This window comes from Bos taurus, chromosome 28 (assembly GCF_002263795.3).
Source record: "Bos taurus isolate L1 Dominette 01449 registration number 42190680 breed Hereford chromosome 28, ARS-UCD2.0, whole genome shotgun sequence".
Taxonomy (NCBI): Eukaryota; Metazoa; Chordata; class Mammalia; order Artiodactyla; family Bovidae; genus Bos; species Bos taurus.
In genome coordinates, this window is record NC_037355.1 from 43,206,215 (window position 1) to 43,233,514 (window position 27,300).

At 44.7% G+C, this 27,300-nt stretch overlaps 2 protein-coding genes across 13 annotated transcripts in view; one reads left to right on the forward strand and one right to left on the reverse strand.

Annotated features, from left to right (window-relative positions):
- Positions 1 to 27,300, forward strand: part of WDFY4 (WDFY family member 4) — a 248,179-nt gene that overhangs the window by 185,954 nt on the left and 34,925 nt on the right. The gene's annotated exons all lie outside the window — the stretch shown is intronic.
- On the reverse strand, positions 4,731 to 25,434 carry LRRC18 (leucine rich repeat containing 18). Of its 6 annotated transcripts, XM_024986778.2 has the most exons (5): positions 25,279 to 25,434; positions 24,575 to 24,798; positions 19,743 to 19,832; positions 8,413 to 9,272; positions 4,731 to 5,035 (listed from the first exon to the last, which is right to left on the reverse strand). In XM_024986778.2, exons 4-5 carry the CDS (start codon positions 9,174 to 9,176, stop codon positions 5,014 to 5,016), a joined length of 786 nt encoding a protein of 261 aa, XP_024842546.2. In that variant the 5' UTR covers positions 9,177 to 9,272; positions 19,743 to 19,832; positions 24,575 to 24,798; positions 25,279 to 25,434; the 3' UTR covers positions 4,731 to 5,013.

Below are 27,300 nucleotides of genomic sequence, written 5' to 3' on the forward strand. Positions count from 1 at the left end.
CAAGGATAATGCCCAGTCTCCACACCAAGTCTTTAAAAATGCTGCACTATGGGTGCTTTAGTGAATGTGACTTTCTCTTCTCTGAAGGAGGTGCATGGTCCATTCTGTGGGTTTCCACCTGGTCCAGGATGCTTGGCTATCCTATAGGTTTTTATATCTTCAACCCCCAGCTCTTCATAACTGGCTTGGTCTCTCTAGAGACCATCTCCCATGTATAGGAAACCAGATCTTTTGGGTATGAGAATTTTGCCTGGAATCTCAGTGACAATGGCTGCCTCCATATCTGAATTCCAAGGAAGGTCTACAGACTTGGATCCCAAATGGAAAATATTGTATTGGCCAAAAATTTCACTCGAGTTTTTCCTTAAGATGGTGCAAAAAGCCCAAATGAACTTTTTTGCCAACCTGCAAAACCTAGGGTAGCCTGGGATCAGTAATCCATCTGTGTCTCCCCATTGTACAAGAGTAGACCATTCTGAAGGCAGCATGGTGGCATAATCAGACATCTGTGGGGGCCAAGGCTCTGCAAGCACACAGGAGTTTCCAACATAAAGCCAACTGGACCCCCCTGGACATGTGTCTGATGGCCAGAAAGGTCCACGATGTTAAACACAGGCAGGCTGTGGGCAGATGTGAGGATAGCTGAAGTTCCAGGGAAAGGGAAGCTCGTAGGAAATAAACATGTGAAGAAACACACTTCTTTATACTTAAAGGTATCTGTGCCCTCCCACAAAGGGCTGGAAATAGTTTCAAAACAAAATATGGGGTATTATGATCCCTTACGAATTACCCCTAAACGCCTTTAAAGGACAAAAACATAGATGTGATATCAGGTACCCAAAGTGATCTAGCTTCTGTAATTATCCTGAAACTAAGAAAACCCAAGCAACTGTGCTAGGTTACAACATTTCCCAGTGACAGATAATAAGAAACAGATGGTGTGAAGGACATCTTTTTTTTCTGGAACATACTTTCCTTTGGCACTGATAAATAGGGTCATGGATAACAAAGAAGTTAATTCCCTTGTTTATAAAAAATGAACAAAAAGCGCTGAAGAATATAATTTTCTCTATTGATTCACTGAAAAATAGAGCCCTAGCATTTGGACTTCTTCTGTACAGACATTTCTTTGGGATGCTAACATGATCTGGCTCAGTTCCATTCCTTTCTGGGGTGATCTCAGCTCCTATTGAGCTCAGAGTTTACAAAGCTCAGAGAAATACAAGGGCCAGATGCCTGTCCGGCTCTTCCTCTTTCTCAAATCTCTGTTGCACGCTACACACGTCTTTGAATGGGCTAGAGGCATCCTTCCACAGCCATGGTCCCTGAGGTCTGAAATATTCACTTGCCACACCATTAAGACAAAAGTGTCCCTGGACTGGAGGAAATTGTCGGTTGTAAGGCAGGGTTTGTATTCGGGGCCTTACTGTATTTGTAAATTCTGAAAGGTTTTCTCAATTTTATAGCTAATTTAAATGTAATGGTTAGGATGAAATTCATTTTTTGGCACGAAGTTCTGCAGTTAAGTAAGTAGTGTCCTGTATAGATTTCCTTTAATGAATGAGTTTCCTTCATAGAATATCTTTGAAACATAATGAAAGGAAAAGAACTTAGAAAACCAAACATTAGCTATACATCCCCATAAGAAGAGGATCTTCCGTGATAATCAGGGCATCACTGTTAGCAGCATGGAGGCTAAATTTCAAGTACTCCATCTTCCCATTTCTGCCGCTTCAGTCACTACTCTCCAGAGGTTGTCACTGATGACCAACTGGGAGGCTGAGAGTCTGTAATGTGCATGGTTACTTTGACAAAGAGAACTTCAGCTCCATCACTGAGTGGAGAAACATGCTCCGTGGGCGTCTTGGCGAAGCACAGCCTAGGAGGCCAGTAGTAGGAGCTGCACAACTCAGACCCCGGGGTTAGAGCAGAACCGCTAGAACCAGAGGTGAGCTAAGCACCACGGGGAACAGCCAGTGCCCTGGCGTTGTGGAGCTTCTCCCATGGTTGGCTCAGTGGGCAATGGGCAGTGGAACCCGGTGACCAGCGGTGAGCTCTGCCCGGGTGCTGCTCCCACCTCGTTTTGGCCCCGTCGCTGTTGCTCCTTGTCCTTGTTGCTCATACTTCCTCTTAGCTGCATTCTTACCCAGGCATGCGTGTGTGCTAAGATGCTTCAGTCATGCCCGACTCTTTGTGACCCTACGGACCATAGCCTGCCGGGCTCCTCTGTCTATGGGATTCTCCAGGCAAGAATACTGGAGTGGGTTGCCATGCCCTCCCCCTGGTGATCTTCCTGACTCAAGGATCAAACACTGTGTGTCTCCTGCATTGGCAGGTAGGTTCTTTACCACTAGTGCCGCCTGGAAGCCCTGTCCTTATCCATGACCTCAGACCTATTTTGAGGCAGAGGTCTAACTGAAGTCCTTCTCTCTGCACCAAGCCTGGCCCCTTTGTCCAACCAGCTTCACCTGGTCAGCTGCTCACATGGGGTAGTAGACAGGTATGTTAAAGTCCAGAAGTGTGAAAGGAACACTTGAGGACTCACGGTCCCCCCGCCCCATTTGCTGCTTGTGCCTAACCACCACCAGGAAATCTGGAGTGCAGATCAAAAAGCCATGCATTGTCTTTTTATTATTTTAACATCTTTCTCAGAAATATTCAAGGATAAGATCAACATGGATAATTTTGCATTAGTCCAGTGATCTGAAGTTAAGGTGCTTTTTCCCCTAAAATGCCTTAACTCTTTGGGATGGTTGAGGAACTTTAAGCTTGCCATGCTGCTGCTGCTGCTGCTACTGCTGCTGCTAAGTCGCTTCAGTCGTGTCCAACTCTGTGAGACCCCATAGACAGCAGCCCACCAGGCTCCCCCGTCCCTGGGATTCTCAAGGCAAGAACACTGGAGTGGGTTGCCATTTCCTTCTCCAATGCATCAAAGTGAAAAGTAAAAAGTGAAAGTGAAGTCGCTCAGTCGTGTCCGACTCTCTGCGACCCCATGGACTGCAGCCCACCAGGCTCTTCTGTCCATGGGATTTTCCAGGCAAGAGTACTGGAGTGGGGTGCCATTGCCTTCTCCAATAGTTACTCATAAGTTAGCACTTGGCAGATACAAAGATCTGTTTATCACTTCATATAGGCTGTAAGATTTTTTGTTTGTTTTTGAATTTTAATTTTTTAATACCAACAATATTTTGTATTGGGGTACAGCTGATTAACAATGCTGTGGTAGATTCAGGTGGACAGTGAAGGGATTCAGCCATCCATATACAGGCATCCATCCTCCCCCAAGCCCCCTCCCATCCAGACCGGAACATAACATGGAGCTGAGCTCCCTGTGCTGGGCAGTAGGTCTTTGTTGGTTATCTGTTTTAAATATAGCAGTGTGTACATGATCTTTAAAGTGTTTTTATTTTAAAAGAGCTATAGATTCACTGGAAGTTGCAAAAGGAATACAGAGAGACTCGTGCAGCCTTCACTTAAATTCCCCCCAATGGTTAAATCTTATGAAACTCTAGTACAGTTTCAAAACCAGGAAGGTGACGTTAGTACAATATGTTCGCATGGTTCTTTGTCATTTTATCATATGAGAAATCGTGATGCTGATCGTGGTGGTGGTTACGAGAATCTACACAAAGGCGTCTCTTATGTGACCACTTCATGGTGATGCCCACCTCTAATACCCGACATCATCCCTAACCCCTGGCAACCGCTGGTCTGTTTTCCATCTCTACCATTTTGTCATTTAGAGAATTTTGTATAAATGGAATCATAGAGTATGTGACCTTTGGAACTAGGCCTTTTTTTTACTCAGAATAATGCCATTGAGATCCACCCAAGCTTTGTGTATGTCATATGTTCCTTTTTATCATTGAGTAGTATTCCATGATGTGGAGTAAACCTTTCCCTGACAGAAAAGAAAGAGGAATAAAATGTAGAAGATGCTTCATAACCAGAGCTGGTTTAACCACTTGTCTATTGAGGGAAATTTGCTTGTTTCTAGTTTCCAGCTGTTACAAATAAAGAAACTGACATTTCATGTAACTATTAAGATGTTCAGTTCAGTTCAGTCGCTCAGTCATGTCCGACTCTTCGCGACCCCATGAATTGCAGCACGCCAGGCCTCCCTGTCCATCACCAACTCCCGGAGTTCACTCAAACTCATGTCCATCGAGTCAGTGATGCCATCCAGCCATCTCATCCTCCGTCGTCCCCTTCTCCTCCTGCCCCCAATCCCTCCCAGCATCAGAGTCTTTTCCGATGAGTCAGCTCTTCGCATGAGGTGGCCAAAGTACTGGAGTTTCAGCTTTAGCATGTTCAGTTCAGTTCAGTTCAGTCGCTCAGTCGTGTCCGACTCTTTGCGACCCCACGAATCACAGCACACCAGGCCTCCCTGTCCATCACCATCTCCCGGAGTTCACTCAGACTCACGTTAGGTCTGCCAAATTTTATTTTTTGTTTCCTATTTTTCTCTCTATTGTACATTTCTGTCTGTTTTTCCTGCCTGCCTCTGTATTACTGAAAGATTTGTTAAAATTCTGCATTGATTTATCTATAGTATTCTTGAGGTTTTTGGTATAAATGCTTTGTATAGATTTTAGTTGCTTGCGGTATTACATCATACATACTTAATTATCAGAGGCAATTGGTGTTGGGATCTTACCAGTTAAAGTGACATGTAAAGACCATAAATCTTTTAAGTCTTAGAGTCTTCTTTTAAATCTTTAATTGTCTATAATTTATATCTATCATTTTCTCAAATATTTCCTCTATATACATTAAAAAGAAACCACACACCAAGTATTTCCCAAAGTCATTTTCACACACAGGTAATCTAATGCAAGAGAACCAAAATTAATTTAAAAAACAAGTCAGTGGTTTGGCCAGCACTGGAGAGCCTGGCTTCCGGAATGTTCCCCTTGCCACTCTCTCTCTCTTCTCCTAACTGAGGGCTTTTCTTCTTCAGAGCTGTTTACTCTTGTTAGATGATTAGTCTTCAAGTTTTTGCCATAAGCTACTCTAGGGTGATGTTGAGCGCATCCTGGGGATGAAGACACAAGAGGCCAAGGCAATTACTCCAAACCATGGAGGAAAAACACAGCAAGGCAGAGGTCACGCAAGGGTCACCGAGGTCATGCCTGGCTTTCAGAGCGGGTGGCTACTGGGTTAGCAGGAACGAGGGTTTTGTTCTGTTTGAGGAAAGAGAAAGCCCTGTGGTTTTCCTATCAAGTACTTTGGGGCCTAATAGACTCTCTAGGAAGTAGAGGTGACTGTGGTGTTTTAGGGCACGAGGGAGCATCAGCATCAGACCTTTCCCCGACAGAAAGAGGAGTAAAATGTAGACGCTTCATAACTGAGCTCTGTCTCCCAACTTCACTCATCATATTGCCAGGGTTTCCCGCCGAACCGGAGGTCTAAGGTGAGTGTGTCCTGGGGCATATCAAAGGCCCCTGCACATTTATTTCTCAGTCCTGGTGACGTTCAATGCACTTGAAACCCCTTCCTGAGACACGGCTATAAGAACAAAAGTAGCGTAAAGCAGCTAGAGACCAAAGACGGCAAGAGGTGTCAGCTGGAGGTAAACCCAGGAGAGGTGCTAGAGAGGGATTTTGCAAACCAAGCACAGTGGGGGAAGTTGTTACAACAGAGCAGGAGAAGGGGGAAAGGAGAAATCTGTGTTCCAGACTAAGACCCTTTGTAGGCGGAGCAGGTAGATCTGTCTCCTTAACTCACTAATTCTAAAGAAAAAGTGTCTCAAGTGGGAGGAATGGAAATGGGCAGCATCTGCATAACTAGCCATCACTTCTTGCTTGGATCAAATGCCCTTGCCTGGCTTCTGTAGAGACGACGTAGCTAAACTAGCAGGATGGCTACTAGGAACGTGTCCAAGGCCTGACATTCTTGTGGGATCTCCTGGGCCTGAGCCATGACGCCTCATCATTCATTTCACAGTCATGCGTCCTCTGCTCATGAATAGAAGGGATTCTCAGAAAGCATTCTGGACTTTAAACAAAGAAGAAAATATAAAGGATGACATTCAGGATTCACAAGGATGCAATGAAATGAGTTCTCTAATATATTACTGGCAGACTGATAAATGGGTGCAAATATTCTGTAAGCTACTTGGTAGCATATATCAAAAATTGTTTTAAAAACATATGCTTTAGTACAATATTTGCAATAATGAAGATATGTCAAGGAAATAATGTAAAATATTTTAAAGATTTTAATCATACAGGCTTTATCACAAAACAATTTGGGAAATGATCTAAGTGTCCAACAAGAACTTAGTTATGTATATCTATGTTTGACTGTCTTGCAGATGTTTTAAATTAGGGTTATTAAGACCATGCAGCCACATGTGTTTCAAAGAAGGATAAAAATGATGTGAATGTTGTTATTTTAACTACGCATAAAAATATACACGGAAAAATAACTAGTAAGGAAATCTGTCAATATTATAGCTGACTTACACTGTAGAGCTGTGGATACTTTAAGCTGCTCTATTTAAACCTATGCTGTGATATTACTTTTATAATAGACAACATTTAATAAACAAGAAAAACTAGAAAGGGATTTTTGAATCTGTATCTTCAGAGATTTTAGAAGTATAAATAGTGTAGTCAAGCATTTCTAAGGAAAATAAGCAGTGAGGAGTGAAGAAATGAAATATGCTGTCTGCTATGGTATATATAACATGAAAAAGAAATACATTAGTCATAACAAACTAATTGATATCTATTAATATCTTAGTGCTTTTCCACTGACCACTGCAAAACTTGCTGCCAGCACAGGAAAGCCTTGATTTAAAACAACAAACAACAACAAACTTTTCTAAAGTTATCTTCCTTGATCCCTTTCTTTTAGGCAGCGTGAAAGTGTGAGTGAGTGGTTCAGAGAAAGTCCTCAGCTGTTGTGAGTTCTGCGAGCAGATCTAGAGTGACTCAAGGCACTGTCCAAAGTGGGATCTCAGCTGTGAGATGCACTGAGCTCTAGTTCTTAGAGGGAACTGACTTTTACTGAGTACTCACTCTTGTGAGCTATCTGCTTGAGATGCATGACAACCCTTGGAGTTGGGCTGGTGTTATTTCCACTTTACAGATGAAGGAACCAAAGCTAAGTAAAATGCCCAGGGAGGTAGCAAGTAAAAAGCAAAGCTTCCCTGGGCCCAGATCTGTCCAACTGCAGAAACTTTGTCTTTTCTCTGTGCCAGGTTAGCCCTGCACACCACTAGGCTCTGATCTCTTAACTTCCTCTAACAATGACATTATGCCCTGTCTTCTTTCTACCTGCCTTTTCTACAGGTTGCAAAGGGCAGGACAAGCTTTCCCCCACAGCACAGTCCCTGCACTTACTAGCACAGTGCCTGGTAAGGTATTTATCTATTGACTGCAGCAACCCCTATCTGCACCCATCCTTTCCTTATTCCACGAAGGTATGGAAAAGCATTGCATGTAATTAGATGGGAGTGAACCTCATTCATTCACAGACAGTCAAGGGCTTGCTGGTTTAGTCTAAAAGCTGCTGCTGCTGCTGCTAAGTCGCTTCAGTCGTGTCCGACTCTGTGCAACCCCATAGATGGCAGCCCACCAGGCTTCCCCACCCCTGGGATTCTCCAGGCAAGAATACTGGAGTGGGTTGCCATTTCCTTCTCCAATGCATGAAAGTGAAAAGTGAAAAGTGAAAATGAAGTCACTCAGTCATGTCCGACTCTTAGCGACCCCATGGACTACAGCCTACCAGGCTCCTCCATCCATGGATTTCCAGGCAAGAGTACTGGAGTGAGGTGCCATTGCCTTCTCCAAGTTTAAAAGCTACTAGAGCAAATTATGCAAATGTAGAAAAGAGAAAAGAATAGGACTGCTTTGAGTGCAAAATATGAATGCAAAGACTTAATGATAATATCTGCCCAACTCTGTGGCCCAGTTTTGTCCCCTCCCCAAGACTAAACGTCCATCTGCCCTGCTACCAACCAATGCTTAGAGATGCCTGACTTTTGAGGCCCTGGCCCAAAGCATTCCAGTAGAAAAAGCTCCACACTGGGGAACTGGTAGTTGATCCTGAAACCTGTGATAATGAGACAAGATTGTGTCAGCTGCCCGGGCCACAGGCTGTAGGCAAGAGAGGTCTGGGGCAAAAATGAGATGCATGGCCCTTTCCAAATTTATTGTGCCTGTATGTGTGGGTGAGTGTGTGCATGGAGAGAAGACAGAAGTGTATGAAATGGCAAAGAACTAAAAGCCCTCTGATCAACAAAATCACAAGCCAAGGAGGTAGGGAAAGGTGTTTTATGGGCTTGACTGGAGAAGCTCTTGCAGTAATGGCAGAATCCCTCAGTTTTCTGAGGATGCAGCCCATTGTCACCTTCCCTCCACCTCCCTTGTCCCTTACTGCCTTAGGGTCAGGGTCCCAGGTCACCTCCAATCTTCCTGGGATTCCTTGGCCATGGAGTTGGGTGAGACCAAAGTGGAAAAGATGGCCTTTCTTGGTATCGTCGTGGCCATGCTCTTGATTTTGTTCAGCTTGTCCCGGGCCTGTTGGCATTTTTTCAGGCAAGTCCCACACAGATCCTTCTCTTCCACCAGATGTAGGTTGTCCAGCCTTCTGATGGAATCCATGAACATATCCGATGACTCTGCCTTGGGAAAGGGATTTCGCTTTGTGTTGAGCTTTTTCAGCTTGGGGAGCTTGGAGATGCTGTTGGGAATGTTGCTCAGCAGGTTGTCATGGAGCCCCACCTCATGGAGCTCCTTCAGAGCACCCAGTGTGGTGGGCACGCTGTCCAGATGGTTCAGGCCTAAATTCACAGTGCGGATATTCTTGAGTTGATTGAGCTCTACGGGCAGCCCGTTGGTGGTCAGCCTGTTGTTGCTGACATTGAGGTAGAGCAGAGAAGTCATCTGGCCGATGGTCTCGGGGAGCTTGTCGATGTAGTTGCTGTGCAAGTCCAGCCACCGCAGGTTCTGGAACTTGGAGATGGCATCGGGAATCTTCTTGATCAAATTCCGGCTAAGGTCGAGCTCATCCACATCAGTGAGTCGCAAAATACACTTGGGAAAGGTGGTAATTCCCATCTTGCTCAAGTCAAGGCGTTTCTTTCCATCAAATGTGATCTTGATACAATTCTTGGCCACAGCGAGGGTGATCTTCTTGCCCTTGGGGCCTTTCGCTCCCTTGGCCATGTTCTTTTAGTAGAGGAGTGTGTTTGAAGTATGTTGTTCTGGTTGACTGGTGTTCAGTTAGAGGAAATATCACACGAAACCGCCAGAAGATAGATTCTGGTAAAAAGAGAAACAGTGTCCAGTCAGATGATGTGAGGGTGCTGGACTGCCCCCAAATCATAGTGCTTTACTTCTAATGATTAAAAGGAGGGAAAGAGGAGAGTGGAGAGAAGGTAGGCCATTAGCAGAAGGAGCCTAGCCGAAGACCTTCGGCAAATTGAATGCCCTCCTCACACCTCATGCTCCCAGATGTAAAATGGGAGGTTCAAGGTCGGCGTGAAGGATGTTCAGTGCCCCTCTGGCTATGCCATTCCCTGACTTAGGTCCTGGATTATTACATACACCCTCTTCTGGGTGTGTGTTGGGGGCAGAGTAATGTCTTGGATGTGTGCCCTTTCCCCAATCCTCATATAAATCTAGTCTTTTCTTAGAGTTATCCTATGAATTCCTAGGGTGGGACAGCTGAGTTCTCAGAAGCAATATAGCCTTGATATAAGGGAATAAGGTGGGAGGAGTTAATAATGACTTACATATTGCACCTCTCTTCGCCTTTTGGACTCAGAGGAGCTGGTCACTGCTACCATATTTGCAGTGTAATAAAGGTGGCACAGAAAAGCCCCCAAGTAGGAGAATGTGTGTACACCGTGCCCATGAGCACAGAGGAGAGGGGCAGGGCAGAGCCTGGAAGAACAGAGGCAATGCTGCCTTTCTCCACCTCCACCCACCTTGTCTGCTGCCCCTCACGTCCTCCACACTGTAGTTCAACTGTGGACACCTCTGCGCCAATAGATGGCATAGGACTAGCACCTCTAGGGCCGCTAGGACAGTTAGGACTGCCCACAGTCAGGACTTCCATCAGAAAAGTAGCACATGCAGAGTGACAGGTTGATTCCAGCCTCAGAAGACTCGCTTAGAAGTCTGGTTCTACTACGAACAGTTTCCTTAAATTTTCCATGCCTCAATTGCCTCATTTGTGAAAACAGCCCCCTCTAAGAACTCTTGAAAGTGAAAGTGAAGTCGCTCAGTCCTGTCCGACTCTTTGTGACCCCATGGACTGTAGCCTACCAGGCTCCTCTGTCCATGGGATTTTCCAGGCAATAGTACTGGAGTGGATTGCCATTTCCTTCTCCAGGGGATCTTCCCAGCCCGGGGATTGAACCCAGGTCTCCCACATTGTAGACAGACGCTTTACCGTCTGAGCCACCAGGGAAGTATGGAGTATAAATTAAACTATAAAGTGCTACAACAGTGCCTGGTACATAGGAAAAGCCTGATTTATGTTAACTATTAAATATTATTGTCAGGACCTTTGCACATACTGATTTTAATTCTCAACAATCAAGTAAGATCCATAGGCTTATCCCCATTATAAAGTGAAGAAGACTGAGGCTCAGGAGTGAGGAGGGTCTACAGTTAGGAAGAGGATGCAACTGGCCTGCCTATTCTAGAAGCTCTTTTCTTTTCTACAACTTGGTGTCTCTTGCTTGCTGATTTTCTATTTTGGATCAACTTCCCCCTGCCCAGAAGAAGCATGCTGTCAGGAGACAAAGGCACTGCCTCCAATTCCCTGCAGGGATTAGGGGGGAGGTGTCTGCACTTTCTCTGCTTCATCATCAGGCCCTTTACCAGGAGCTATGTTTGTGTAACACACGCAGTGCACGCATGCTCAGTTGCTCAGTCGTGACTGACTCTTTGTGAACCCATGAACTGTAGCCCACCAGGCTCCACTGTCCGTGTGATTTTCCAGGCAAGGATATTGGAGTGGGTTGCCATTTCCTCTTCCCGGGAGGAAATCCACATTCAGACAGAACCAAACTACTCAACATTAAAGAAAAAAACAACATCTTGCCTACTGTGAAACAGCAATATGAATTATTACAGGTTTCTCACTACAAACTGTGGAGGCCAGAGGTAACTGGAAAAAAATATTTTCTAAATAATGCTGAGAAAAAGAGCTGCCAACCAGACCATGAATGAAGACATCCTTTATGAATGAAGGCAAAATAGATAATCTCAGATGAATGAAAAGTAAAGGAATCTTTAGATGAAAGAGAAACTAGAGAGAAGCTTGAACTTTGAGAATAAGGGAAGAGCAATGTAAATGATAAATATCTGATAAATATAATAGGCTGTGTTTTTTCTCCTTTTACAATTTTTAAAATACAAGTGATGGCTGAAAGCACAAATTTTAACTGTCAATGTATGTAGATGGAATACATATGATGACTACAACATAATGGGAGAAGTTAATGAGACGTAGATGATAGGTAAGATTTTTAAGTTGTTTTGGAAATAGTAAAATTTAATTCTCAGTAAGCTATAGAAAGATAAGTGTGTATATTTTAATCTCCAGAACAATCAGGTGGATTATAAAATAAAAGATTCAGTTATATGCCATCTCAATTTAAATAAACAAAAGAAAGTTAAACTAAAAGAATGGGGAAATAAACTTACTATGCAAAGACTAAAGGAAAAGTGGAGTGAAACTTTTCATGACTTTGAATCTGGCAAAAGTATAATCCATAAAAGGAAATATTGACAATTTGGACTTCAACAAAATTTGAAATCCTTGCTCTGAAAGACAAACAAAACCCCATGTCCATCAGAGAACTAGTATCCAGAATTTATAAAGAGCTCAAGGTCAGCAATAAGAAAATAGCAATACAGTTTTTTAAAATAATGAAGCATTTCCCCATAGAGGTTGTATGGATGGTTAATAAGCCGCAAAACCACAAAGCATTGCTCAGTGTCATTAGTCACTAGGGAAATTTAAATGAAAATCACAGTCAGACACCACTGCACAGTTACTAAAATGCCCAAAACAGAAAACAAACAAACAAACATAAAAACCAGTAATACAAAGATTTGGTGAGGGTGTGGAGCAACTAGAATGCTTACATATTGCTGATGGGGATTCAAAATGGTAATATCACCATGAAAAACACAGTTTGGCAATTTCTGATAAAATTAACCATACACTTATTATATGACCCAGCATTTCCCCAGCTAAATACTTAACGCCTACCCACCAAAGCCAAAAACTCAGGTTCCCATGAAAACTTGGGTTTCTAATTGCTCTATTCACATTTGTCACAAAGGGAAACAAAATTCTGAAGGTCTTTCAGTGCCTGGATGGATAAGAAGTTGTGGCTTCTCCCTATAATCCTATAATCGGTACTATTAAGCATAAAGAGAACAAATCTATTGATACATGCAACAACTTGGATGACTCTCAGAATCATCCTGCTCAGTAAAAAAGATAGTCTTAAAAGTCTACATAATGATGCTAGGAAAGATTGAAGGTGGGAAGAGAAGGAGATAACAGAGGATGAGATGGTTGGATGGCATCACCGACTCAATGGACATGAGTTTGAGTAATCTCCGGGAGTTGGTGATGGACAGGGAAGCCTGGCATACTGCAGTCCATGGGGTCACAAACAGTTGGACATGACTGAGCAACTGAACTGAACTGAATGTTTTGCCTTGTACAGGGCATCCACACGTGTATCATGTGGGCCCTGCTGGGGTACGTATGCATGCAAACCATGTGTATGGACACGCACACGGTGGGGACAGCTCTGCACAGGGTGGCATATCAGGAAAGCTGTCCTACTGCCCTTGAGTTAAAATCATAATTAAAACAAACATGGACCGAGACAGGGGAGCCTGTGTTCTAATCGTATTTATCAATGACTTCTCATGGTAAGGTTACCAGATTTAGCAAATACAATTGCAAGATACCCCATCAAATCTGAGCTTCAGATAAACAATGGACAGTTTTGAGTATACATAAAGCAATGGCACTCCACTCCAGTACTCTTGCCTGGAAAATCCCATGGACGGAGGAGCCTGGTAGGCTGCAGTCCATGGGGTCGCTAAGAGTCCGGACACGACTGAGCGACTTCACTTTCACTTTTCACTTTCATGCATTGGAGAAGGAAATGGCAACCCACTCCAGTGTTCTTGCCTGGAGAATCCCAGGGACGGGGGAGCCTGGTGGGCTGCTCTCTATGGGGTCACACAGAGTTGGACATGACTGAAGCGACTTAGCAGCAGCAGCATGCCCCAAACACTACATAATTCTGTATTTTACTCGGCAACTCTGAAAGTATAGTTGGGTCTGAAAGCATAGCAAAGTTTCCTTTGTTCATGATTCTTGTTACTTCTTTGGGGCTAATTTGAGCCAAGTCCATGTGCTTATCCCTGCGTTCATTCATCCATCTATACTCTTATTCAGTGAGTTTATCGAGAGCCTACTAGGTACCAAGTCTCTGTGTTATTTATACAGGTTAACAATACGCAGAGCCAGTTTCTAAACTCAAAAAGTTAAAATCTAGATTGTTACTGATTCTGGCCACCGGATTCTCCTGAGCCCCAAAAAGCCCAGGCTGTCTTTTGTATTTCTTGCATTTAATTAAGACAAAGTTCAGCTCAGGGAGGACAAGCACAGCAAGTAAGGGCAGAAGGCCCTAGTTGGGAAGAATGCTTCCCAACCAGTTAAGCCCAGCTGTGCCTACTCCCCAAAGCCCACCTGCACCATGGTAAGAAGCCTCTCAGCTCTGACGACTGATGGGGAGGAAGCAGCATGGAGCTGTCCACAAGGACTTCTCCAAACGGGCCCTTGGCTCAGAGCGGGCTCAGTCATCATCACCCGCAGGCAAAGGAGGAGCTAGCTGGGATGACGCATTCTCCTCTTTCTCAGCACGTACGGGCCCCCAGACAGCCCAGGCCAGGAGAAGCCTGCTCAGTCCGCACCCGCTTCAGGCTTCTCCCACTTTATCTGTCTGGGGCACTTGCCCTTGGCTAGGGAAGGCAGGGTGTGTTGCTCAGGGTCCATTGTAACCCCTCTAAGCTGTGAGAGCTGCTAGAAGCACACCAGTGCCAGGAACCCCCAGAGCCCAGGGACATCCATCCCTGTTTTTATTCAACTCTGAATGGTCAGCATCCTGCCTAGGCCTGCCCACTGGGTAGGAGAATACGTATTGCCAAAAGAAGTGTGAAATAGATGATCTTTCAGTACAGCTAAATCTCATTGATGACCTGTGGTTATCAATTCATAGAATCTTCAAATATCAGTGTAGGGTCAATCCACACAAGGGCAATTATAGGGAGAAAGAAATGTAAATAGATAATCAGATAGATGGGTAGGTAGATAGACAGATGGATGAACAGACAGAATGATGGTCAGATAGACAGATAGAGGGTAGTCAAATAATAGATTTCATTTCACATGAACAGCTTAGAAACATAAATAGAAGTTTCTAAATGTACTGTCTTTTTGTTTTATACAATTGGTTTTTATACTTTATTAAAACTGGTCCAGTTGGTTTGACTTTAATTTCTAATTAATTTTTCTATCTAGTCATTGTGAATCAACCAGCATGGTGGGACACCCCATGGATATCTAAATTAAAAATATAATGGCAACTTATATTTTAAAACCATCAAAATATCTGCAAGCATTTTCAGTTGTAAGATCATTATCTTTCACTAGAATACTGGAATTTATCTGATGCTTCACAGTCATGTATCTTTATATTTTTAAGAACAATTTATATATATCTATATCTATCTATATATATATATCGGAGAAGGCAATGGCAACCCACTCCAGTCCATATATATATATATATGTGTGTGTGTGTGTGTGTGTGTGTGTGTGTATGATAGCTTTAAACCTTTTGCTAACACGATCTCATAATTATTTTACCCTTTTCACTGATGCACTGAGACCAGGACAGACATCTTGTGGAACTGGAACCCCCAAAGTCATCATTGTTTCACAGCCCGCGTTTGGGACTAACTTAGAAAGCTTTGTATCATGTAGGGGAGAAATCTCTTTTGCTTGTGGGACATCTCTTAAGAGGAAGTAATGCAAATTTCCCTCAGTGAAGTCAGTCGTTCAAAAGTCATTCATTATTTTCTCTCCTGACTAATAAGACACATTCATAGATATGTAAGAGGAGAGCCTCGCCTCTGCTGTGACATCCTGTGAGCCTTCAGATCGCTCCCCATGTCCCTGACCCCTTCCCAGACTGAGCTGTTCCTTCACATGAGAAGCCCTGTGGCAGGTGGAGATGTGGGTGGTCACCTTGGTGCTGTCTGTCAATGGGATGTCTAGAACCTTGGCCAGACCTCTAAAATAGGCACGGATGTTTGACTCAAGAGTCATCTAAGCTGGGGGAAAGAATTACTCTTTGCCCAGAACCCACTCTGGGCCAGGAGCTGTGTTTTCTACAACTAGATCTGCCTTTTGGAGCATAGACTCACTGGAGATATAGACATGAAGTGCTTTTATTTTTTTCACTTCTGCCCCCAGCTAGATTGAGCTCTGCTTTCCTGTGGGCAGAAGGACAGATTGCTAGGAAACGGACAGACTAGAGGGAGAAAGATTTCCGTGCAGTTCCCAGCAGTACCCCCAGCAGACGCTTGGTGGAGTTGATGGAGAGAAATGACGGTGACAGGCAGGAGGGGTGAAATCCTACAGGGACCCCACGATTGTGAGGGCTTTCTGGAGTCAGTTTTGGAAATGCTTCGCGATGTCAAGAGCCACTCACTACTCTTCATTCAGGTGGTATGCACCAAAGTAACCATTGCCAGCATGTGCTGGGCCCTTTCTGTATCTCCAATCTCCATAGCAGTCATGCAAGTGTCCATCCTATTTTTAATATAAGAGAATTAAGGCTCAGAGAAGTGAAGTGACTTCCCCAAGTTCACAAGACCACACAGCTCAGCTAAGCCTAGGTTCCCCAGGTGTTACACGCCCACGAACCTGGGTGTGTAATGCCAAAATGTATGGTCTTCCCACTACAGTGTCCTGCCTCTCTTCCCCCAGTTGCCTTTGCTGTGGGCATGTTGCCTGTCATTCCACTGTCTAGGGGCCAGTGTGTGGGGTTATTGTCTTCACAGATGCATGTGTATGTGTATAGACCTGAATGTAATTGAATAATATGAATTTCAAGCTATTTTAATAGCATTGCTGCTGCTGCTGCTAAGTCACTTCAGTCATGTCCGACTCTGTGCGACCCCATAGATGGCAGCCCACCAGGCTTCCCCGTCCCTGGGATTCTCCAGGCAAGAACACTGGAGTGGGTTGCCATTTCCTTCTCCAATGATAGCATTAGTGGAGTCATTTAAATGTACGAACTTGGAGATCAACAATGAGAGAGGGCGGGGAAACAGTTTAAAGGGTACATGTAATGCTACCAGCCAGTTCATTTATAGGTGTGTGCCCCCTCTGTCCATGGGATTCTCCAGGCAAGAATACTGGAGTGGATTGCCATTTCCTTCTCCAGGAGATCTTCCCAACCCAGGGATTGAACCCAGGTCTCCCACATTGTGGGCAGACGCTTTACCATCTAAGCCACCAGGGAAGTCTAAATAAATTTTATATTATCCTTTTTTTTTTTTTAAAGGAAAACATGTATTAGAAATTTTAAAAATATTGTATATTACTGTTCTACTTGTGTATCTTCTTAGAATTTTACCAACATTCCCATAACATGTTGTATAAAAATAAACTGAAATAATTAGACCTCTTAAAAAAAATGAGGACAAGGGAGTGATGATGGAGACAGAAATCTATTGTTCCTGAGTCCCTCTGGTACCCCTGGGCTCCCGAGATGTGGGCCTCCTTAAAGGTTCCGTTTTCCATCCAGCATGGGCTCAGAACACTAACCCACTGTATTCCCACATGCCCACCAGAGAAGCTGGCCCTCTGCTGCCCTGGGCAGGGGTGGAAGGGTGTCTGCCTGCTGTGCAGGGCTCTGAGACGCTGTGTGCGGTCGCCAGAAGTGCATTTCATGGCCTGGCCTCACCTGAAAAGCAAACACTTGGAAGATGCACTTCCGAGAGTCCAAAACTGCAGCCTTTGTCGGACCCACGATGCTGTCCGCCCCTCCACGGCCCCCAGCACGCACACCCTCCCACGAACACCCAGCCTTTAGAGGCCCTTCATGCCCCCTTCACAAAGAAAGTGCCCTCCGATTTGCCATTTCTTTAGCCCTCATGACTTTCTGAGGTAGGAATATTCCTGCTACCCAAAGATAAGGACCTGGGGGTGAGGTGGGCGTAAAGCAGTTTATCCAAGCTCAGGCCACTCAACTTAATCCAGGGCTTCTGGGTGGCATGTTCCGCCTATGACATCAGAGCTGCCACAGACAGAGTGTCTGTATGGAAGGTTCACTTCATTTGGTGATTATCTGGTTAATTTGATCAACGCAGTGCTAAGGATTTTATATTACACATGTACAGGTTCCTCTGCCTCTAATATTATTTACTTCTTTGTCCTCAGCACCCATGTGGGGCTGCACAAGGGCTGCCTGTGAAGCCATTATCTGTCAAACGGGCCCCTTCCCCCTGGAGGGTAATAAGAATTCAACTTTTACTTGAAGCAAAAGTTCCCAGGGGATCACATGGCCCAATAGCAAAACATTACGATTCCTTACTGGTTTAATAGCATCTATTTTGTGATTCTGAAAGTGCTTTGTTTTAATTGGATTTGTTAAAGGAACAAAAGGGAATAGGTGCCTTACAATTAAAATAAAATATTAAGATTATTAGTTTAACAGCCTAGAAATGCCTTGTTCATCAAGCAACATGTTCAAAGTACACGAAGCAACCTTGACACCCAAAAAGCAAAGAACCAAAGTCAGTGCTGGTACCTTTAAACCCCAAGAGGTGAGCATTAATTCAGTTTCAATCAACTAATTCAGTTTCAATCAATGTGGTTTAAGCACTGCTATTGCCAGACAGACACAATTGCATTTTCTCACAGCCTGGCCCTCCCTTGCAGATAAAGAAACTGGGCTCGGAGAAGCAGATTGGCAGGGAGAAAAGTGCGGGGGCCTTAGATCCATGTGGGTTGCCACCCAGCTCCCCATGTGCCGTCCTGTGACCCTAGACAGTCTGAGGAGCCTCGCTGAGCTTCAGCGTCCACTTCTGTAAATAGAATTATAAAACTGTCTCTTCTGAAGGGCGAGGTGAGGGTGAGTGTTGGGACTGTGGGGGACGGGGTGCAGAGAGGAGCCACGGCTGGACAGGACCACACAATTGATGTCAGTGGAGCCAGGACACCAGGATTCCAGCCGGGCAGAAACCTGATTCAGACCCCACAGCTCAGCATCCTTCCTTGCGGGGGCATCCCTGCCTCCCAGGGGCAGACTTTGGGTTACTCTATCAGAAAGACCGACAGCTCCTCTGAGGCACAGTGCCTCACACCCCAACCAGGATCCCAGAGTCGGGGGGGCAGTTCTCAAGTGTCCAGTGATACCTGCATTTTTTCTGCACCACGCCCCATCTGGCCCCAGTGAGAACTTGCTGAGGGGTGGTACACCCCAGCAATGTGCACGGGCAGGCACCCCGTGTGGTACCCTCATCTGCTGCAGGACAGTCCCCAGCATTGAGAAAGTCTTTGCTATAAACCTGCCCACCTGTGAAGCTGTGAGATACCTTGAAGGGGAATGTGGAAGCTTGGAGGCCAATAGAACTGGGCTCCGTCCCTACGCTCACTGACAATTTGATTTTAATCGTGAGCTCAGTTTACTAATCTGCAAAATGGGTTAGAAAATTTCAGGTTTTTGTGAAAATTGAGGTGATGACTGTATGCTAAGTGATTGTATATTAAATGGTACTCAGTGAATGGTAATGTGGTTCCTAGCACCTGTATGATGGCAAATAATGCTGATAAATTCACCCAACAGCACCATATTGACCACCTCCTTCAAATTACTCCACACAGGCCAGGCATTTTACAGACACTATAACCAATTCTTACACCTGCCTGACGTATGTATTGATTTTGATCTCCACTGGACAGATATGGCACCTGAGGCTCAGAGAGGCTGGTGGCTCATCCAAACTCCCGGAGACTCGAAGTAGCAGCACCTACCTTTGCCTGTGGTAGAAATAGGGACGTGAAGAGTGTCGTCTAGTGTGTTCTGTGCTGAGTATACCTCCTTGCACGGCCCACCCCAGCCTGAGACTCAACCATGTGTTTGTGGGTTCCGGGGTCCAGGATCCCTCAAAGAAAGGGTTTATCTCTAGACTTCTCAAAAGACAGACTGTGCTCTAAACCCCAGCACAGTCAGCAGTCATCAGGGTCCCTTCGCAGGCTCCAGCCTCCAGACTGAGCGAGTTTCCTTAGAGGGGTGATTGGCCGGGTGAGGACTGGTACACACACTCATCTCCACCTGCTTGTGGAGCAGGAAACAACACTCAGGGGGACTCAGACTCTGAAAGCTCGTCAAGGTGACCCCAAAGGCCCACAGGTCCCCACACTAACCTCCCAAGCTTGTCATGGCCCAGGTGCCTAGGACGCCAGCAAGGTGCCCTCCTGCCTGGGGCTCAGGGCCGGCTTCCTCCCCTTCTATGTAATGAATCAGCTGGCATCTGAGGTTTGTAAATAAAGCACACCAGGGAAGCCTGCATTTCCAAAGTCACTTGCTTAGAGGAGGAAAGGAAAAGTGTTTAAAGAGGTGTTGTTTGGCAGAATTAAAGTAAAAGAAGTGCAACCAGAGGAAAGCTTACCCTGTTGTCCTGGTTCTTCCTCCTCAACTGTGAGACTTTGTCACCAGGCAACAAGAGACCGGTGTGGATTAGCATAATCTTGACGCCAGCCTGCAAGGAAGGCGGGGTTAAAAGGGTCTCCAGGACAGGGTCTGCGGTCCCAGGGGCTTGTAGAGGGCTTCCTCCTGGTTTCCCCCAGCAGTGCCCTGGGGATCGCAGTGCAGGACAGCTGCTTTCCGTGGCGACCGCAGGAAGTGCATGTTGCTAACAGAAGGGAAAGGGCCGCGCTTGCCTCTCTGAAGGGACAGACATCTTACTGTGGCTCGCGAGATATCATTGACTTCCTTGTAATGTGCCTCAGTATTTCTTTCTGCTCTTTTGGTCTTATCTGTTTGTTTATTTATTTGGCAAAAGGTTAAATGTTAAAATTATTTTGCAAATAATAAAATAACATTATAAGAAAATTAGAAAATGCATATATAGAAACAAAAATATAAAAATACTCTAACTGTATTACCCAGGTTGAATTAAAAAATAAAATAATTTTCAAATAAATCATTTGAAATGCAAAATTAACCCAAGCAATGAAAATTTTGGAAGGTATGAAAAAGGAAAATGAAAAAGTTCAAATTAAAAAATAAAAATATGGTAAGCCATTAAGTTAGAAATATAGTTAACTATAAAACTTCTTAAATATGTGAATACTAATATTGATCCTAATACTAATATAATATGAATACTAATATAAAATGAAATAAAATTGATCATTTAATTTAGACAATAAATGGATTTAACATAATAAGCAAATGAAGATGACTAGAAAATGAGAAGTTACCCGAGCTTCTAAAACTTAGTGCATTTCTAATTAGAATTTTCTAAAAGCATATAATTTAAATTAGAAAATAAGTAATCTGAAAGTTGTAAAACATAGATAAACAAAAATAAAATTAATATTTTGAGGGAGAAAATATATGAAAACAATACATTAATTTTTAACTTTTAAAAATTTTATTGAACTATAGTTGATTTACACTGTTGTGTTAATTTCTTCCGTACAGAAAAGTAGATCAGTTATGTACACACACACACATATATATGCACACGCACAGGGCTGCCCAGGTGGCTCAGTGGTAAAAGAATCTCCTGCCAATGCAGGGACACAGGTTTGATCCCTGGGTTGGGAAGATCCCCTGGAGAAGGAAATGGCAACCCACTCCAGTATTCTTGCCTGGGAAATCCTATGGGCAGAGGAGTCTGGAGGGCTACAGTCCCTGGGGTCACGAGAGTCGCGCTCGACTTAGCGACTAAACAATAACAAATAACACGTATATATTGATATATTCTTTTTCACACTCTTTTCCATTATGGTTTGTCATAGAATATTGAGTGTAGTTCTCTGAGCTGTACAGTGGAACCTTGCTGCTTATTCATTCCATACACAATAGTTTGCTTCTGCTAACTCCAAACCCCCCTTCCTCCTTCCCTACCAGCTCCCACCACCCCTAGCTTGGCAGCCAAACTCTGCTTTCCATATTGTCTGCTTCTGTTTTGTAGATACACTGATTTGGATCATATTTGAGCTTCTATGTGTGAGTGATATCACGGTGTTTGTCTTTCCCTCCCTGACATTTCACTTAGTACGATAATCTCTAGGTCCATCCATGTCGCTGCAAATGGCATTATTACATTCTTTTTGTGGCTGAGTACGATCCCATTGTGTAGCCATAAAATGTATACTACATCCTTATTCATTCATCTATCATAGACGTTTAGATGGTTTCCTTGGCTATTGCAAATAGTGCTGCTGTGAACATAGGGTCCATCTGTCTTTTCGAATTACAGTTTTGTCTGGGTATATGCCCAAGAATAGAATTGCTGGATCATATGGACACTTATTGTTAGTTTTTTGAGGAACCTCCTTACTGTTCTCCATGGTGGCTGTACCAATTTACATTCCCACCAACAGTGTGAGAGGGTTCCCTTTTCTTCACACCCTTTCCAGCATTTGTTTTTTGTAGACTTCTAATGATGGCCACTCTGACTGGCGTGATGTATCTCACTGTAGTTCTGATTTTCACTTCTCTAATAATTAGCGATGCTGAGAATCTTTTCATGTGCCTGTTGGCCATCTGTATGTCTCTTTTGGAGAAATGTCTTCTGCCCGTTTTTCAGTTGGGTTGTTTGGGTTTTTTTGTTGCTGTTGCTGTTGAGTTGTATGAGCTGTTTGTATATTTTGTAAATTAAGCCCTTATCGGTTGCACTGTTTGCAAATATTTTTTCCCATTCCTTAGGTTGTCTTTTCATTTAGTTTACGGTTTCCTTTGCTGTGTAAAAGCTTGTACTCTTGATTAGGTACCACTTGTTTAGATAAATACATTTTAAAATGCAGATATGTAAAACTTTGTAAAAATGGGAGCCACTTGGTTTCAGCCTCTAGAGGTGATTTGAAGTGATATGAACCTCCAGGCTTTTCACGTATCAGCAGCATCAGGTTTACAGCATAATTGTGCAATAATAATTCAGTAATTTTGCTAATGTTCATTTTAACTCCAAATGTACCCAGGCTGACAATCAGGTAGCTGCCCTCTAATCCAGCCAGAACAAAGGTGTTCGTTGTCACTTTTGGGGTTTTGTTGGTGGTGGTGGTTTTGCTTTTGTTTTCTTTTCCCCTTCAGAGGAAAGCAGTTGTCTTCAGAGTCAGGGCCTGGAGTCAGGTGTGGTCAAGGTGGGGCCCAGTAGGTGCTCTGCAAGGCCTGGTGTGCTGGACACTCGTGGTGCCTGCGCTAGGCTCTAGCAAACCTAGTGGGATTCCCTAGCCTGCGTCATCTCGTACCCCACCTCCATTTCCACACCTGAAGATAGAGATCGCGGCTGTCTCACGAGTCCTTGTGAAAATTAGACAACAAGCAGTCTTTACAGTTTCTAATGCATTAGATAAATATTATTATTGTTTAATAAGAGATTTATACATGTTAAGACAGGAAGTTACAATAAAAGGGGTCAATATCCTTTAATTCAGGAGGATATCTCTATTTTCCGAGAATGCCTATCTATTACTGGATTTCTATTGACCTACAGGGAAGCACAGTGGTAAAGAATCTGCCTGCCAGTGCAGGAGATACAAGAGATGCAGGTTCGATCCCTGGCCAGGAAGAGTCCCTGGAGTAGGAAATGGCAACCCACTCTAGTATTCTTGCCTGGAAAATTCCATGGACAGAGGAGCCTAGTGGGGCTACAGTCCATGAGGTGGCAGAGTTGGACACAACTGAGCAACTGAGTATGCAAGCATTGACCTACAATCTAGATTTGAAAACCAGACTAACCCCAAATTTGCTTCTGAGAAAGGAAAATGAGGAGGGAGTATGTTTCTATTAGCAGTCTCTCCGCTTCTCATGGAAAACTCTGCCCACCCCACAGACTGCATCCCCAGCATACTCCTCCAGAGCCACACCCAGGCAAAAGATGCTGGCCTGAGACACAGCCCAAACCATTAGTAGACGCACTTCCAGTTTGACAAGATGAGTGAGTTTTCTTCTCATTGTGGATTGCATTTTCTCGACACCTCTTACTCACTAACCCGTTTCACTGTGGTTTTTCTATTCGTAAAACTCATAACTGTTTTGCAAATAGAAAAGATACAGGAGAATTTGGAGAGGCATCAGTCTTTTTAAATATGTCTACTTTAGCTCCGTCTAGTCAAGGCTATGGTTTTTCCAGTGGTCATGTATGGATGTGAGAGTTGGACTATGAAGAAGGCTGAGTGCCAAAGAATTGATGCTTTTGAACTGTGGTGTTGGAGAAGACTCTTGAGAGTCCCTTGGATTGCAAGGAGATCCAACCAGTCCATTCTGAAGGAGATCAGCCCTGGGATTTCTTTGGAAGGACTGATGCTAAAGCTGAAACTCCAGTACTTTGGCCACCTCATGTGAAGAGTTGACTCATTGGAAAAGACTCTGATGCTGAGAGGGATTGGGGGCAGGAGGAGAAGGGGATGACAGAGTATGAGGTGGCTGGATGGCATCACCGACTCGATGGACGTGAGTCTGAGTGAACTCCAGGAGTTGGTGATGGACAGGGAGGCCTGGCGTGCTGCGATTCATGGGGTCGCAAAGAGTTGGACACGACTGAGCGACTGAACTGACTGGCTGACTGACTTTAGCTCTGGAGGCCCAGCTTCCCTGTAGGCTCTTCCCTGGTTATTTTCTTAGTGTCTAAGGACTAGCCATAGCCTCCTAATCCCAGGGGTGAGAAGAAGGACAGGCAGGAACACCTCAGATCCCATCCTTTCCTGGGCGAGAGGGTGTAGCCTCCAGCCAGATGAGTCCATTGGCAGAGACCATTCTGGCCTGGGTTAGCCTACCCTCTGAAGGCCGCTGGCAGGCTTCTCTACCAGCCTCCTAGGAGAGATGTGAATTCCTGGGCTATGCCTCTGGCTCATTCTGAGAGACAGGCTCAGGGTAGAGTGGAGGTGCCCATCAGGTGGAGCTGGACTAAAGGGAGTGGAGTCAAAGGCAAGACAGTGAGGCAAGCCATGGGCACTGGGCTTCTGGGGTAGAGAATGCCCCAATACCATGTGGCAGCAGTACTCAAGCTTCGACAACTTCTAGGGCTTCACAGACACAGATTTGATTAAAGTGAAGCAGCACAGGTAAAAATCACCCTCAAAAGAGGAAAGAATTTGAACCCAGCCTAGCTGTTGACCAGCCACAAAGTTCTACTTGAAGATAGTGTCCCACCTATGGAAGTCTTCCAGAGGAGTTTAGACACCTGTCTTGGGGTGAGGGTGAGTTGGTAAGATGTCCTCTGTGAGCCCACCATGATAGGCCACCTTCAGATTAAGCAGGATGACCTACCTAGGCCTCAGTGACTTTAAACTCTTCCATTCTTCTCAGCTCCATCCTAGGTGGCCTGAAGGCCTGGACTCTTGCCCCATAGACTCCATGGCAAACCCTGAGTTGACAGAGCAGGAGATCTGATTCACAGGTGGCACAGTTGTTCTAAGAGCTTTCAGAATGGTATTGGCAGAACAAGGCAGGTCTTGACCAGAAGCACGTCTTCACTCGTTTGCCACACTCTTCTTCCTCCCAGAGTAAAACAGAATCAATCCTGCTCTAGGATAGCACCAACATCCACTAGAACTATACCCACTGAGGGAGCCCCGTGCACACACCTGTGCTAGCCTGTCCCAGACCCATGGCCACACTTGCCCCCCAGCACTTCTGGGTCAGTCGTGTTTGAAGGATGAGGTAACAGCAGTTCAGAGCAAGCAAGTGGTGGGGGCAGAATTTGAACCCAGGTTCTAGTGACTCCAAAGATGATGCTTTTTCCCATGTGGGCTCCCTCCAACCTTAGATGAGCTTTAGAAAGCCAAGAGTGATCTCTGGCGTCTTGTTTAATCTACAGCCTATGCTATAATTATGGGATAGTATCAGTTCTGAAAGAAGTACTTTAATGACCAGATATTCATAAAATTCACATAGACCATTCCAAAAGTTCTGTAATTGCCTTCAAATAAACATAATTTTTTGAAAAAAGAAATCTTTCAGAGAGAACTCACCTTTGGTTAGGTGCGTTTCAGGGTACTGCTGGTAATGGTGTCTTTTTTTGATGGTAATGAAATGGTGGATCTTTCTTGGAGCTCATAGCCGGTGAAATGAGCGGTAGGATGGTAAATTGCCTTTATCTTCTGCACGCCATTCCACATGATGGCAATGTCACAAATGACCACAGGCAAAATTCTAGAACTTTTTCTGAAAGAGGTAAAACAGAGGCCCTCTCTTTTCCTGGACTTTTGCTCCCCTATTCCTCGTCTACTGTCAGATTTCTAAAATAAAGTACCAAGTTCGGCAGGCTTTGCTGTACTAACTCCACACCCTTGAGGCTCAGCCCCACATCCTCAGAAAGGCTCAGAACACATTCTTTTCAAGGTCAAGATCTTCGCTGTCTACAGCCTGGGCTCTGTCCTCTTTCATAGCCTTCAAAGCTTTCTGAAGCTGGGAGCTTCAGGTTTAGAGACTGGGTAGAAAAGCTTGTCTCCACTTGAGCCTCTGCAAGCTAATGCAATAAACGTGACCACGTTTTGTCTGTTTGCTGGTGTTATTGTTTGCCTGAATAAAATGGACCGAAATGACGATTTCTCTACTGGGGGGAAGAGGTGAATCCCAGCAAGGGAGTTGCTTTCTGTTTATAGAAAATCTGCCAAGAAAGGTATTGAATGAGGAAGGCTGGGGAGCCTGATGGAGAAGGAAATGGCAACCCACTCCAGTGTTCTTGCCTGGAGAATCCCAGGGACAGCAGAGCCTGGTGGGCTGCCGTCTATGGGGTTGCGCAGAGTCGGACATGACTGAAGCAACTTAGCAGGGGAGCCTGAACAGACATCACCGCAGTGCTGTGATGTGAAGATGAAGAGGTGCTGGCCTGCTGGGGCACTCGGGCACCAGGCCTTGTCCACATGAAGGTGCTGTGGGATGCTGAGCGTCCCTGTGGGATGCATGCGGGAGCAGCTACCATGGGTAGCTGAACAGGACTGAAGCAGAGGTCATGGCTGCAGAGTGGTGGATCTTGATTTGGTTTGGAAGAACATCTGGAACGAAAACCTGGTTTGGGGAGTAGAAGGGGCATCTCGGGGAAACAGAGGAGAAAAGAAATAGAGCTGGAAAAGGAACCACGGAACCCCAGAGGCCAAGGAACTGGGGTTTATACATTCTTGCTGAGCAGAAGCAGCAGGTCACACGGAGAGGTTCCTTCCCCACGTCCTCCCCAACCCTGCATCCGACATGCTTTTACACTCTTCCCCACCACATGGCTTAAGATGGTGTTTCTTTGGTTTGATTTGTGTTCCTTAATTATATGTGTGGTCACATAAATCGCTACAACTTCCTAAGAGGGCAGTTTGGCGATATGTAGCGCACTTGATAATTCTCATAGTTTTTAGCCTAGCAGTACTGTTGCCAAAAATGTATCTCGTGGATATATTCAGAGATTCAAATCATGAAATCATTACAAGATTTAAGTCTCATAAATCACAGATTGATGTCCAAAGGTGATCACACAAACATCATTCGTGAGGACCAAGCCCAGCACAGGGGAAGCTCCCACCAGGTCCCATCCCGCTGTGCCAGGCTGCCCAGCTACTGTGGCCACAGGACAATGTGGGCACCTCTAGGAGCAGGGTGGAGACCCACATGGATAAGATGATCCCACATACCAAGAACAATTCCTTTTAAACTGTGTGAGCAAATAGACTGCCATATGGCTAAAACTCTTTTGGAAATTAACTAGATATTCCTTGTGTGGGAACAGTAGTTTACAGACTATTGTTTTATACCTCATGACTTTCTGTATCGTCTGCACTTTTTAGCCATACATCCACATGTCGGTATACTATATTCACAAATAATGTAGTGTAGTCACGTGTATTTTGTTCACATGGGCGAAGGCCAGGCTGTGGTTATGGGGAATCCAGTGTAGAGCATGAGACTCCAGACCTGCTCCTGCACAGCCCTGGCATGCTTCAGGCAGCAGTGTATCCTGGAATCATATAATAGCAAGGGGGATGGCAAGAACCCAGCTTTCAAGA

Excerpts from the sequence above, each read along its gene's own strand:
- LRRC18 (XM_059882609.1), bottom strand. The coding sequence starts at position 9,176 with ATGGCCAAGGGAGCGAAAGGCCCCAAGGGCAAGAAGATCACCCTCGCT. Across the intron at positions 5,036-8,412 it reads GAATCCCAGGAAGATTGGAG|GATGCGCTCAACATCACCCT; the intron begins GTGACCTGGGAC and ends CTTCATCCCCAG.